This window comes from Haliotis rufescens, unplaced genomic scaffold, assembly GCF_023055435.1.
Source record: "Haliotis rufescens isolate VD_foot unplaced genomic scaffold, xgHalRufe1.0.p SCAF_12, whole genome shotgun sequence".
In the NCBI taxonomy this organism is placed as follows: Eukaryota; Metazoa; Mollusca; class Gastropoda; order Lepetellida; family Haliotidae; genus Haliotis; species Haliotis rufescens.
The window spans coordinates 7,451,147-7,466,735 of record NW_025963802.1 but is presented as its reverse complement, the minus strand read 5'-3'; the positions used below and the strand labels follow the sequence as shown (position 1 = coordinate 7,466,735).

At 39.0% G+C, this 15,589-nt stretch overlaps 1 protein-coding gene across 2 annotated transcripts; it reads left to right on the top strand.

Annotated features, from left to right (window-relative positions):
- Nucleotides 1-5,087: 5,087 nt before the first annotated feature.
- On the top strand, nucleotides 5,088-15,139 carry LOC124141229 (gamma-aminobutyric acid receptor subunit beta-like). 2 transcript variants are annotated; one of them, XM_046509168.2, is made up of 9 exons: nucleotides 5,088-5,177; nucleotides 5,486-5,652; nucleotides 5,840-5,974; nucleotides 6,263-6,463; nucleotides 6,987-7,241; nucleotides 8,626-8,778; nucleotides 13,561-13,746; nucleotides 14,795-14,842; nucleotides 14,975-15,139. In XM_046509168.2, the coding sequence occupies exons 2-9, from the start codon at nucleotides 5,500-5,502 to the stop codon at nucleotides 15,059-15,061; spliced, it is 1,218 nt and encodes a 405-aa protein (XP_046365124.1). In that variant the 5' UTR covers nucleotides 5,088-5,177; nucleotides 5,486-5,499; the 3' UTR covers nucleotides 15,062-15,139. The 2 variants fall into 2 exon arrangements, with proteins under 2 accessions (XP_046365124.1, XP_046365125.1); XM_046509169.2 differs by having other exon boundaries at nucleotides 5,100-5,240.
- The last annotated feature ends 450 nt before the right edge of the window (nucleotides 15,140-15,589 follow it).

Below are 15,589 nucleotides of genomic sequence, written 5' to 3'. Positions count from 1 at the left end.
TGATTTGCAGATGGATTAGATGGGAGAGATTGCTCCCTTAAGTTTCTTTTCTGCTCTCTTTCCGTTTTTGTCGAACACATGTTTTAAAGGCAGATGGTCTTTAGAAATATTATACCTTCTCTTTAATATTACAGCGTTTCACACAGTACTGTGTGTTATCATTTTGACGAACACTTCAAACTTTGTAAAGGGCCATGCGATTATTCATCTAACCTCTTATACATTTTACGAAAACCGTCAAAATGGACCTTCTATTTCAATGACAACGACTTCCTAACGTTGCACTTACAAGTATGATCCATTTTGCCCGATACTGGTCATTAATTTAAAGGGAACATAGATGAACAATACTCAAGTTCCTGACTTTCATTCCTGATAGGATACAATTAGGGGCTATTACCAAAATACACATTCTTAAGGGTAGGTTTAATATTAACAAAACGTAAAAGAGAGTTTACCAACATTCATAAACGAATTTTATACAATGACCAACACTTCTCACAATTGTTTTGTTAATATTTCATAAAAAGGTGAATAAAGGCAACGAGAAGAATTATCAAACCTATTTGCGGGGAGGGTTCCTATAGAAATCACATAATTCCAAATTGGGAATGCTGATTTTCACACACAATACACTATTGTCATGGGTACGTTAGATCTTACAGTGGTAGATATACTACTCAAAAGACGGCAGGGCAGATTAACTACACGAAAGGATCGGGTTATTTTTAAATAGTATATCTGTGTGTGAAGATTCGGTAGGTGTTATATGACAGGATTTGTCAATCACAAGTCGATATTATAGATCTCTCTCTCTCTCTCTCTCTCTCTCTCTCTCTCTCTCTCTCTCTCGCTCTCTCTGTGGCTGTTTTCATCCTGTTCCAACCCACCCGGCAAATCATACATTTACAAATCATACAGTAACAAAATCCTCTCTCAGTGAGAGGGTTGTCTACATTTGGTTTTCAAAGAGGCGGGGGCCCGGACCCCCCCCCCCCCCCCCTCCCCCCCCCCCTCCCCCCTCCCCCCCCCCCCCCCCTCCCCCCACACACACACCCCCCACACCCACACCCACGGAATAATGGTGCCTGCGATGTAAAACAACATTCACTCGCTTCATTAAACATTTTACCCATGGTCAGAAGTGAGTGCACAGATAAACACAGATAATAAATCAATTTGTCGAATTCGTCAATAGTTAATGTACACAGATGCATTGAACAGTTAGTATGCAACAAAATATCAATATAAAACATACAATGTGTCTCGGCCTACTTTTTTTTAAATAAAAGGATTAACCTCTTTCAGTAATTGAACGAATCCGAAATATATTTCCGCTCAGACTTGGTGTGTTAATTCCGCATTAAATTGTCCTCAATAATTCTGTACATTGAGGCCGCCATTGTTTGCCTCACATCACACAGCTTTGATATATGGGAGAACATGTCAGTTTTGAGCTCAGACTGACTGTCAGAAACACGTGACACCACATGCATTCATTTCGTTCTCTTGAGAACAAAATGTGAAGGAATGTTCAATCTCAAGCATACGTTACTGTCGCTTGTCAAAAACTGTGATGTTCAACATTAAATTTCAAAAGCATGTCAATAGTAAATCTATAAAAAAAAATGAAATCTATCTGACGCGTACGTTTGTTCGTGGGTTCCTTTGCATCACTGATTGAAAAAAACTTGGTTGTAAAAATACTGTTTACACTGGCAAAGTCTTTGACTTTATTTTATTAAACTGGCGGCTGGTTCTGTCTGTTCAGAGCTGATGGACGACAGCGTGTTTACCCCGAAGGGGAGAACGAACGGAGGCATGTTGCGTTCAAGAGGTCGTACCGTTTGGTGTGTTATGTTGTGGGGAGGAATTTATGGGCAGGTCACTGGACATCGTTACATGGATGGCATTCTTCGTCCGATTGTCCTACCATTTCTACAACAGCTGTCACGTGGTGTCCTTTATCAGTATGGCAACACCAGACCTCAGCTATGGTAACATTTCGTTTGGCATATTTGCTTGTCGCCAAAATAAATTGAAAATGTATTAAATGAAACATACTTCAATTAATATGTAAATTTTGTTATCAGATTGTAGTGTTTCAAGTACTAACAATATGAAACTAAATATTTCGTAAAACAATTAGTTAATGTAAAAGGTTGCAAAGTTATGGTTAACATGGAAACAATCGTATATTATACCAAACTTGAATAAGGGCAGCGGTGGAAACTAATAGTTTTCGTCCATTAGTCCTTATTATGATAACATATACAGCAAAATCCTTAAAAAGGGCAAATTTCTACTTGTCCTTATGATACCTTAACTATAGGACAGTTTGGCAAGGACTATAGGACTAGTGCCAGTTTCTAACGCTGAAGGGACACTTTACTAATTATTGCTGTTTGTTTCAAACATTAGGATACCGCAACGTTCATTTTTAACATAACTGAAAGACGGTGGCCAATGTATTTATATTTATATATATGCAATAATTATTGATGTGAATAAATGAAAAACGTCACAAAAATATATATACTGAGTCAAATTAAAAACTTCACATTTGTAAAAGTAATCCCATATATGATATACAACGGACAAATGTATCAGAGAAGGTAATTTTTGATCATTAATGTCCAAAGAATGATTTTAATTAACGGTGGTAACCATGCATACTTTGTTCCAAGCACCTACGGTATTCGGTAATAACATCAACAGTTTAAATCATAAGTCCCAAGCACGAGAATCTGATGGCACACAAGTTCAGTAGCGTGTATGGCCACCATGTGCGTTGACAACTGCCACACAACGCCTCCGCATGGACCTTGTGATGCTTGTGAACACATGATTGGGAAGACGACGCCATTGTTGCTGCAAAATGGTGCCAAGATCTTGCAAATTCTGTGGTTGGCTCTGGAGAGTGCGCAGACTTCTGCCAAGAGCATCCCAGACGTGTTCGATGGGATTGAGGTCGGGAGACCTTGACGGCCAGTCCATGACGTTGACTCCCGCATTCTGAGGATCAAACCGGGTCCATGTGACTTTGACGTCTGTGTAATTGAGTCAGAATCGGCCCGTAGTATGGCCGTCGTGCTTGAAGGTGAACAGTTCTCAGAAGGTTTCGAACAGTTTGCGCACTCAGTCTACCCCTAAACAGTTCATTTCTGGTTGATGTAGCCGTCAAAAATCGGTTACGGAGGTGACGTAAAGCAATCTGACGATCCTCTGCATGTGACGTCACACGTGGTCGACCTGGCCGGGAGCGATCAGCGGTGGTACCCGTTTGCTGTAGACGCGTCTGTAAATCATAAACAGTCCGTCGACTACAACCCATCGTCCTTGCGACTTCAGCTACGGACGTTCCCGTCTGCAACATGCCGATGGCACGTTCACGTTGCACATTTGAAAGGCGTGGCATGACAAATGGCTGTAAAGACTTTTGTTTTCTTGTGTTTTTCTTTTTTTGTAATGACTGCTAACATGTATGTCTGAAAACACGTGCGGTATTATGGCTACGTGACCAGTTGCACGTGAAAAACCACTTTTGCCACTATAGTGCTGTGCACATGATTTTGATCGATTCACCTGCACAAAAACGGGTGTTATCTGAAGACAATACGTGTCCATTACTGTTTAAATACACAATAAGGGCCCACAATGATAACTGGTCAAAATGTTAAAATTTTAGGATTGTGAGGTTTTTAATTTGGTTCAGTATACTTACACAACTACCTATAGAACCCATAAAACGGTTCTGTCTTATGTTTTCATGTGATCAGGCATTTTGTTTCCTGCCGTGGCACAAAAAAAAAGTCTTTTGATGGTCATCATTCAATATCGCGTATGATAAACACACATTCCTGGGCGTTAGTAAGGTGAAATGGGGTTTAACGTCGCGTTCAAGACTATTGCACTTATTTAGCTACGTGCATGCACGTGGACCCGTGACGATCCGGGTTAGAATAGGTCTTCATCAACCCATGCTTGCCGTTAAAGGTGACTATGCTTATCGTAAGAGGCGACTAACGGGATCTGGTGGTCAGGCTCGCTGACTTGGTTGATGTATGTCATCGTGTCCCAATTGCGTGGATTGATACTCATGACTTCCATGATTCCATCACTGGATTGTCTGGTCCAGACTCGATTATTTACAGACCGCCGTCATATAGCTGGAGTATTGCTGAGTGCGGCGTTAAACAACAAACAAACAAACAAACAAACAAACAAAGCATGCACGTATATATGTGTTTGGCTGGTTGTACAAGTCCGGACTAATGCCGATTATTACCCCACTCAGACACAGTATACTGACATCGAGCTGACCAGTCTTTGTTTTGACCCCTTAATGCCAAGCGCCAGACAGGGTAACAACATGTACCATCTTTTAACGTCTTTTGGAATGACGGGCCGGGGATCGAACCCCGTACCTTCCGCTCTTCGGGCGGACGCTCTACCACTAGACCACGGAGGCGGTCCTGGGTGTTGGTACAGGTAAATAATAACATTTCACTCACTCACTCACTCACTCACTCACCCACCCACCCACCCACCCACCCACCCACTCACTCACTCACTCACTCACTCACTCACTCACTCACTCACAAATAAACAAACAAACATAAGATTTCAAATTTTATTTCCTGAGCCCGACAAGTGAAGATGCATGATATATGTGTGTATTTCGGTCGCAATATTTATTATTATCGGTACTAATTATCTACGGTATAAAAATCAACACCATATATAAGCTATATTCTCTGTCAGATAAATCACGCTCCTGAATTTCACCATATATCATAAGGTTGATGTAATGTAAATGATGTGATTTTACTTAATTTTGTCGCAAGCACCATCATCCCGAGCCAGTAATTTTGGTCCCATCATATTATCAAACATGAGCTTTATTTAATCATGGACTCAGCGCAAATCATAAATTAATAAAACCCATTAAACTTTATTTGAGAAAAGTATTTGTACTATTATTATCACCTCATCACTAAAAAGGTAATTATTGGTAATTGTCCTGTAGGTTGTGGGGTAATTCCTTTTACTAGAGGATGTTTGCGTATATTATCTGTATTACCTCCCTTTGAAGAAATTCGTCTGCTAGCCATTGTGACGCTGAAGGAAAATGACTGGAGTTTTCCAGTTCTTTATTGTCAAAGTTTTAACTTAATGTATGACCGTGCACGTTTGTGTGTGTTTTTAAACAGCATTAGTGCTTTACAGTTCTTGATAAGGTGTATATGACAACATTTAGCAAGTTACACCTACCCCCAACTGAACATAACGGAACATGTCGCAAACGCTTCACAATGATACTTTTTCTTAAACTTCTTAACAAAGTAGATGTTGGGCGGTTCGCTGAGAATAATAACTACCATTTCGTGTATGTTTCTTGAAGGTGAATAAACATATTCGCAAAATTCAGCATGTTATACTGCAAAGAACTCGACAGATGATAGTTCTGCCGTTTCTTTTGCAGAGATCTGACAAAACATGGACGCAAATAATCCTTTGGCGGACACATTTCGACGCATGAGCGTCACGCTGGATCAGAACAGCCAAGTTCTTTTGTCAAGTTTACAGACAATAAAGGACATATCAACAGATCCAACTGCAGGTTTTCATGATATCGTAAAAGCAGAAAAGGTATTCAGATATCAAAGAATTGTTTTCTTTGCATTGACATTTTTTTCTGATACCTTTACAAACAGATGCAGCATAACTGTACACAACTAAATTATGTGATATGATGTCAACTTTCCTTTGCTCTGTTTAATTCCAGTCTCCTATTCCTATTTAATAGTTGTCATCATTGTTCTTCTGTCTACTTCAGGTAACAGTGGAGGTGAAATGTGCATTCCTGAAGATAGTTGACATTGACACAATTAGCCAAGAATTTCAAGCAGAGATATTTCTTCAGGCAAAATGGGAAGAACCAGCTTTTTCAAATCCTCAAGGCAAAGCAAATGTATGTAGTCAACATAATATAAAATGATAGTTGTAAAATCCTGATCATATATGCCAAACTTACAATAAAATTTAGTTGAATTTCTTGTATTGAGCTGAAGTCATGATGATAGTGATGATTACAATCAATGAACACAATTACAAAATGTCCTAACAAGCTTATTTCTGCTAAATGTTTAATATTGTTTTAATCTATTTGAATTACCAATTAAAGTTCTCCATGGAATCAAGTCGATGTAAAAGACAACATTGATTCATACTTAGAACCTCGTTTCAATGTTATTTTCAGAAACTTCCCAAGTTCGACTCAAAGATTCACTGGGATCCCAAGCTGATAATCCTAAACTGTGAAGATATGTCTCTTGATCGCAAGTCATTCTCTGTCAGGCATGATAAAAACTACAGACATCCAATCGTGCTACTGCTGTGGAGATTTAAAGGAACATTTCGAGAGAATATGGAATTACAACACTTTCCTTTTGATGTGCAGGTAGTTCATGAACAGGAATCAGTTCTGATATCTAGAATCATCTTAAGAAAAGTATATCAACTTAGAAAATATTTGGTTATTTGGCAATATGAAAACTTTATCATTAATATAAGCAAAGTATTAAGGCCTCTCTTTTTACTTTGTTTCAAAACTGTAGGATTGAGGTATACACATGAACAGAAATAAAGCAATATTAGTACTAAGCATTTCTTGAAAGTATGATTGATTAAATTTGCATTTTCTTAGCTTATACTCTTTGCATACGATTTTTTAGTGCATCAGATGTAAAAATTGAGTGAAATGTACACATTGCACAGCAGAAATGGGCATGCTCATTATTAGAGACTTCCGTTATAAAATAAAAAGGAAAGGGTAAATGTTAGTTTACCAAATGTTGTTTATTAATGGTTCTTACACTCTACTTTGTATCAACATGCAATATTTTGTTTTTCTAGTTTAAGAGTTGCAAAGAGATATTTTATTTTGTAATTTTGTTCCAATAGTTTTCATAAACTATTTATAGGATTTGACAATTCAAGTTGGCACTGAACGACCTGTCGCCAAAATCGAACTAATAGAGGACCAACATATGCTGAGTACTGTCAACACACACACATTCCTTGATGCTCAAGAGTGGAATATTTACCACCATGTAGAATCATTCCGTGACAATACCACCATGGAATATGCGAGTCTGTCTTCCCATCCCATCCTTCATGTCCAGTCCAGGGTCAAGCGTAAGGTTGGCTTCTACATTTGGAACATAATCGTCATCATGGTAAGATTTTTTACATTGGATTGTGTTATAGTAACATAACCAGTATTGCTTTAAGACTTTGGGACATAGCTTATCTATGTAGGGGAGGAATGATACATGTATTAGGAATATAGGTCAGTGATAAGAAGGTTGTCACATTTTATTTTAAAATGTGGAAAATGATGAAATGTGAAAAAGCTGATAAAATTTTGTGTATTTTAGAATGAATAAGTTATTGACAAAAAAAAAAAATTAAACAATTTCTACAAAGCTAGGGGAAGCATGAAACACATCTGATAAGCTTAAGGGTGGCTTGTTAATGCGTTTGCTCAAATTTCATCACCACCATCACCATTTTATTTCTCAAGCATGAACTAATAACAGATGTTAGAGACTACATACTTGATGTAGCAACTAATGAAAAAAGTACTTGTGATACCTCATCTTCAATTATTATGTTTGGAATTTGACTTATACATTATTTAGGGTGGTTCAAAGAACAATAGGAATAGATAAATATATACACATGTGGCAGTAACTGATTCATTTCAAACAATAGATTTTGTGATCACACTTCTCTTAAGGAAATTAGATTGGACGTACAGGTTAAGATATGACCACTTATGTTCATATTGGTCATTTTTACAACTGTTTCATTTCTGATTATCATTCAGACAGGGAAGCCATTCAAGGAAGGTCTGCACAAAAACTGTCAGATTTCTTATGATCATTCATTGCTGTTGTGATAATTCATATTTTGTCATATAGGAAAAGAAACAAAAATTTCAGAATATTGCCTGTTTGTGTGAAGTATGTAAAGGCATGGTGAGAATGTGGATTTAGTCAGGGAGACTCCCTGGTTGAATGATAAAATATATATGAAGTACGTGTTGTTTATTTTAGAAATTTTCCTGTTTATGTAAAAAAATGCAAAGTGAGTGGTAAGATATTATTTGCATTCTCTGTATTAATTTCTGTTATAATTTATGAGTTGCTCTTTTCGGCTTTTTCGAAAAGATAGCTATATGTATGGATTGTTTTATTTTAAAGTCAGAATGCATTGTACAAATCTTGGACATATGTTTTCCCAAGCTAGAAGTTATTATGTGTTATTCAAATAGAACTGTGTATAACTTCTTTATTTACATAACAATTGATTAAAATTTATTAAAATTGAATGTTGATGTATGTGGATGAGGTCAGTTTGTGCTATTTACAAGAAGTTGGTGTTGGGACTTTTTCTATTTTTCGGGTATCATTACAATTATGACTTATATAAAAATCATTAAAAGATGTTAACATTGTCATGAACAGGTGTGCATTATTTCAGAAAACTGACCATACACAGCTTTGACATATTCTATAACAATGCTATATGTCAGGGCACTTCACTATATCCTTCCAGATTCTGATTGTCTCATTGACTTTTACTGTGGTCTCCATCGAACCCAACAATGGTGATCGTATCAGCATTTGCATCACTCTGTTCCTGACAGCTGTGGCCTTCAAGCTAGTGGTCAAACAAAGCTTACCAACCATATCCTATTTGACCTACTTGGTAAGTATTCAGTATATCTTGACTCAGCTTAAAATTAAAGGGGTTAAGGTTTGCAGCTGTAGTATTTCAGTCGAGACCTCTAAATCTTTTATTTGGAAATCAAACAATAGTTATCATTGTTAATAATTCTAAGATTATCTACTACATATCTGCCATAAATCCTGTATTTTGGCTTTAATCAAACTGATTAAAATTTTCAGATTTTCAACAGACGTCCTCTTCGCTGTCAGTTACACACAATTAGTTGCCGCCAGGTAGTCTCGTAACCAACCACTCCGTGACGTCACAATGGCGACCATATCACTTTTTTCCCTCATCTCCTACTAGAGGTTGATGAATTTGGGAGGTGGAGGGGAGTAATTCGTATGTAATAGAGGTAGTATTCTTAGAATTATTAACAATAATAACTATTGTTCGATAATTCTTACAAAACTTCTAGCTCTATTACATATCTGCCAGAATATACCAGAGGGACCCGGTGGGATCTGCCTCTAGTAACTCCTTGTGTAATTGACAGCAATCCTCTATTGGAAACCATAATGTACTGATTGTAATCCTACTGAGATAATTTCCTCTGAAATTCCCCTTGAGGACTTGAAAATGAGAAACTATGTCAATAATCGGTCAAATATGTGATATTATTACTAGATTTACAGTTATATTTGCTGATTTTGACCATAATAAACCTGGATTAGTGACCTATAATACCAGCGATTACATCACTTCCGGTTCTGACATCACTTCTGGTTCTGACGTCACTTCTGGTTCTGATGTCACTTCTGGTATGTCACTTCCTCTTTTTGGTAATGACGTCTCTTTAGACCCGTAAAGATTCCGGGGTAGAATAGGTCTTCAGCAACCCATGCTTGTCGTAAAAGGCGACTAACGGGATTGGGTGGTCAGGCTCGCTGACTTGGTTGATGCATATCATCGATCCCAATTGCGTGGATCGATGCTCATGATATCAATCACTGGATTGTCTGGTCCAGACTCGATTATTTACCGAACACCGTCATATAGCTGGAATATTGCTGAGTGCGGCGTTAAACAACAAACCAACCAACCAAAGACGTCATTTCTTGGTTAGAAGGGATTTGTTCAGCTATTTCCGGTGCTGACGTCACTTCCGGTTAATGGTGATAGATGACATTTAAGGTGCTTCTAATCCATCCTACATGTCCTACTAAGCAGAGTGATCAGGGGTGTACTTACCCTTTGATGCTGCTGGTGTCAGATCCTCCCCCCCCCCTTGCCGAACTTGAGAGCTCTGATGGGACATAAGAGTCTGTCTGGTTGATCCACTGTTAGTCCTAATGCCGGGATTGTATAGTGTCTATGACCCAACGGTCCCATTGTGGTAGATTGGTTCCTGGCTACGAAATCTGGGAGCGATCTTATTGTTATAGAAGTCCAATGTTGATCATGGGTAAGACTAGAATAGTCTAAAGCATGTAACTACGAAATTCTTGCTGCTGTAGCCATGGCTATCAGAAACAATGTTTTCCTGGCTTTTTTAAGTCAGGCAACCTTCGCCATTGGTTCGTAAGGTTCCGTGAACAGTCCCGATAATACCACAGATAGATTACACTTGGGCAAGAGATGAGGGGTCCTAATATCTTCTTGTAGAAAGGATTTCATTCATCTGTTGAGGATGGGATTGTTTCTGATAGATTATCCATCATGTTAAACTACAGAATGAAGGACTGATCTGTTACCTTCTATCGTCCTGTGTCTGAATTTATTGTCTTGATGTAGATGAAGAAGAAAGTTCGCTATCATAGGGATTGATACAGCATTATCAATAATATCTAGTCGTCTTCTCTTCTGGACAAACTTGTCCCATCTGTTGTCATATAAAAGGGAGGAGGATGTTCGCCACGATCTTGCCACAAAAGATTTTCGTGGAATATGCTGGACCTGGGCTGTTGTAGCAGATCCTGACGAAGTGGTAACTGTATGGGTTCCTCCAGTAGTAGCTTTAATAGTCTGGGGAACCATGCCCTGCTGGGCCATACTGGGCTATCAGTATTATTACGCAATTTGTCTCGTCCACCTTGTGGATGACCTTGTCTAGGAGAGACCATAGTGGGAATGCGTAGCCGAATAGATTCGTCCAATCCATCGAAAGAGCGTCGATCTGGTGAGCTCCTGGGTCGGGAACTGGACTGACATAAACTGGGAGTTGGTTGTTCTGGCAGGTGGCAAATAGATCTATGTGTGTCATGTCCCATATCTTGGTTATCCAGCTGAAGATCTGTTGATGTAATGTCCATTTGACACTATTCTCCCCCTACGTGAGTAGCTGTCGGCCAGCATGTTCAGTTTCCCTGGTATATGTCTTGCTTCCATCTTGCAGTTGAAGGAGTCTGCTAAGGCAAACAATCATGTAGTCTCCTTCATCATGGAGTTGGATCTGGTTCCTCCCTGCTTCTGAATATATGCCACTACTGTGGTGGTGTCTGTGGCTATGAGAACTGATGATAGATGTTCTGGCGTTGGATAAGACAGGGGGATGCCACTCATCACATGTTCTCTGTGATTCCACCAATGGAGGTCTTGTAGCAAAGTGGGAGATAACTGTGACTGGAACTCTAGGCCCTTTGATTGTATAGAGTTTACCCATGTCTGTAGAGGATGTAGTCTCAGCCTTCCTCTGAAGGTCATATCCTGCAGAGTTGCCTGGAAGAAACATCCACCACCTCAGCGACTTGCTGGGTTGACTTGTGATTGATTGGATCATCTTTATGGTCTTGTCGAATCAATCCACTGGTGGACACAGCTATCCCCTGTCTAGCTTGAATCTTGCTTTGATGTATATAATGTCTTGGACCGGAGATATCTCTGACTTGGCTTGGTTGACTAGGAAACCAAGGTTAGTCATATGTTGAACTAAGAATATCATGTTCTGCTGTTGCTGATTTTTCCCTTGCTCTGCCACTAAGAAATTGGCAGATAACCATGGATTCAAACTAGCTTGATATGGGCAAACTTGATGACTGGCGCTGTAATTCTGGTGAATAGCTATGGTGCAATTGCTATTCCTAATGGTAGGATTTGGAATTCGTAACGTGGGCCAAGTGGTTGCGAAGCGTAGATATTTCCGAGATGATGGGTGTGTCGGCACGTGAAGATATGAATCTGTAAGATCTAGGCTGATAAGTATTCTGGCATTTGGGGTGGTGAATCCTCTGTCACGAAGTGTAGGCATAAGGTGGTAAAGCTCTTCGATAAGTTCCACAAAAGTGTAGCCTTCACTGAAATATCGTTGGGGTGAGTTGTCAAGCTCCTCCAAACCCTCTGATTCCAGCTCTGAGTAGCCTTGGGAATCTCCCGTGGGGGGTGGGTAATTGTATCCCTCAGCTTCTGCCCCGTAGAGCTCGCCATCGTCCGGTGACCATGATTCTGGTATAATCTGTCTCTGTGAGGGTTGTAGCCCATTGGAAATGGTAGCCATGCCATGGCTGGCCTGTTGGTTGGACGGCTGGCTGGGTAATCCCGTGGAGTCCGTGCGACTGACTTTGGTCCTGTTGGTCAAACGGTAAGGCGTGGTCGGTAGGCTGGCCCATGGAGTTCGTGAGGCGTCCAGCCCCATGGCTTGGACGTGGTCCATGGACTGGCCGTGTGTCTCAGCTTGTAGATCTTGTGTAGACTGGCCCCGGCTGTGGACAAGGATCTGGTAGTCTTAGCCAGAGCTACCATCGCGATCTTTGCGTCCATATCAGACAACTTAGCTTCAAGCATGTCCTTCATCATCTCCAGCTGTTCTCCCAGTAGTTGTTGAAGGAGACTCATGGTGAGTGCAGGAGATGATGGGGTCGCTGGAGAGGGAGGCGCTGGGGTAGACACTGATTTCTCAGTGGTAATCTTGTCAACTTTCTTCTTCGCCGCCTCTCTCCTCTTGGCCTTAGTCGCTGCCTCTGACATCTTGGAGAAGATCTCTTTGGATGTGTGGCTGCATTGTTCACATCTCTTCTCCATGGTGCAGGTCTTTCCTCTGCACTTTGTGCAGTTGATATGAGGATCTCCCGTGATCATAAATCGACCACACTTCTTACACCCGTGGGTGGTGCATGGCAACCTCACAAACCCAACACCAGCTATACTCACATGCTTGTTGATCCCAGCAGCACTATGACTTTAAATATATATTTATAAATATGTCTGTTATTATAGCAATCTTAATAGAATAATCTACCATGTGCTAGATTGTCACTACTACTATAGTAGGTGTTGACTCTAGAACACACAGGAAAAAAGTGACATGACCGCCATTGTGATGTCATGGCATGGGCAGTTACGAGTATACTTGGCGGCAACTAATTGTGTGTAATTGACAGTGAAGAGGACGTGTGTTGAAAATCTGAAAATATTAGTTAGTGTGATTGAAGCCAAAATACAGCATTTATGGCAGATATGTAATAGAGGTAGAAGTTTCGTAAGCATTAGGACTGCTTGACTTTCATGTCTAATTTCAAATTCTGACTATTTTCTGAGTACAATGGAAATCTGTATATCTGGACATTTTGGATTATAAACACTGCTATAAATTGATGGGTAAAGCGACAGATTACCTGTGAAGTGATGGACCAGGTATCGCCAACATAGAAGTGCCAGGTTACCAATACCATTATTGCTCCAGAATCAAAGAACCAAACTGACCCCCATGAAATCTTTATATATGGGAATCATCCCCAAATAAGTTACTTGAGGCATTTAGAATTCTTATCTAGTCATCCTCTTGTAGATGACTTTCTAGTTATGTGAAACTTTTCCATATTTCAGGACATCTATATTCTGTCACTGTTGATATTCCTGTCCCTGCAATCTACTGAGTGTGCCTTCATGTGTGCTCTAGGAAGGATGATACCTATCAAGGAACTGCGCAGCTGGGATCGATGGAGCGAGTCTTCTCTTGCCATACTTCTCTTCCTCTTCCATGTCCTTATGGGGATTTACATCCAACACACTGTAGGTTGTTTTAATATTATAATCATCTCAAAAACACTGGTATTTCGACATTACATGTTCATTGATTAGGTAGGTTATTCCAAAATCACACAATGTACAATTTGTATGTCTATTGTAATGATACTAATGTAGTAATTGTCTGCAAAATCTAAAATGCTCCAAATTCACACGCTCCAGCATGCTCAAAGCTAAACATTACTACCACAAAGCAGTGAGTGAGTGACTATGGTTTTACTCTGCTTTTAGCAATATTCCAGCAATATCATAACAGGGGACATCAGAAAATGGGCTTTACACATTGTACCCGCGTGGGGAATCGAACGTGGATCCAACAGGACCAGTAGATTTTTCTATGTGCTGGTCCTTTGGACCACTGACAAACTTTGGTCAGTGTCAAACACTGTTAGTGCAGTAAGACAAGTTCTTAAGGATGTTCTTGGTATGTTTTTATCAGTTATGACATACTTTAGAATAAAGTGTTCCAGTAATCAAATAATAAGCATAATTCACAAATTGTCAAAGAGCTGTATAACATCATGAATGGAATGTCACTACATTTAGCAATTTAGGGAAAGATGTAAATACACAAGTGTTTTTATCAGTTACCTAAAAACAATTAGTACATGACATATAGATATTATGATGTGTTCATACAGATGAAAGAGATGTGATTGAAATATTTTATACAAGTTAAATACTCTCAGTCAAACTTTAATCCAGCACTGTTAACATGGTGAGTGATTTTCTAGTGCCACTATAGTAAAGTTTGAATTAGACATGGCAGTTATAAGTGCACTGTGTTCAAAGGATGTACAGTCCGTTCTTCTTTTTAAATTGTGCAGTTTTATTAAATCATTTAGATAGAAAAAATATTTGTCTCAGAAAAAGTGAAATATTCATAATGCAGACCAGCAAATATTCTCAAGTTTTAATAAAGAAAATTCAGGTTTCTGTAAAAATCAGTGTAAACTATGGATTACTGGAGTGTTTTGTGATATATGCTTGGTGTAATATGTAGATGCTAAATGTAACATCTTCTTCCCTGCAGGCTCTGAAAAGACGAAGAATCATGAAAGACAAAGACAGACTGTATGATGTACGTATTTCTTATTACTTCTACCAGGAACATTACTTGTAAGTTTTCAAAATTTCAAAACACACTGAGTCGGATGTATGGCATAAAATTTCAAAATGATTTGTCAAATAACATCTGTTGACTTTGTTCCAGAAAAAGAAACAACACATTGAGAAATATGGCAGAATGATGACAAATGCTGGATTCTCACCGAAAGAGCGAGTGAAAAGACAACCTTGAAGCCAGTGGACACTCACACATTCTTACTGCAGCAAGTGAAACTAAATCTGTAGCAAATAAATAATCCCGGTATACAAATGTACCTAGACTGCACTTTGGCATAACTGTTATGAAATCATAACGATAAGTGACAAGTTCCTATGCTTTACTTAAAGCTTAGAAAATACACATCTTAGCGAAGTTGTGGAAATGCTATTGTAATACAGACCTGATAATTATTATCATTTACATATACTTAGGGATAGATGTATTAATTTGCATTAAAGGAACTAAAAAACTTTCTAAAGTTTCTAAATAGTGTCAAATGTACATGTATGTAATCCTTGGTTTCTGATACCAGTGGCACACATATTAAAGGGCCATATGGCACAAGAACAAATTAGATGTAAGTCCCAGATGTAACACTGAAGTTTGGCCAGGAAGTACCATTCCAGTTGCAGGATCCTGAAAATATTATGTCTTTTGTTTATCACCCGGGTTTGAAAAACGGGTGGATATTGCAATGATTTGGGATTTTTATTCATTTTT

What these genes read in the sequence shown, in the direction of transcription:
- LOC124141229 (XM_046509168.2), top strand. Translation starts at nt 5,500, where the DNA reads ATGGACGCAAATAATCCTTTGGCGGACACATTTCGACGCATGAGCGTC. An exon ending in TATCCTATTTGACCTACTTG is followed by an intron (nt 8,779 to 13,560) that starts GTAAGTATTCAG and finishes TCCATATTTCAG; the next exon opens with GACATCTATATTCTGTCACT. An exon ending in ACAAAGACAGACTGTATGAT is followed by an intron (nt 14,843 to 14,974) that starts GTACGTATTTCT and finishes ACTTTGTTCCAG; the next exon opens with AAAAAGAAACAACACATTGA.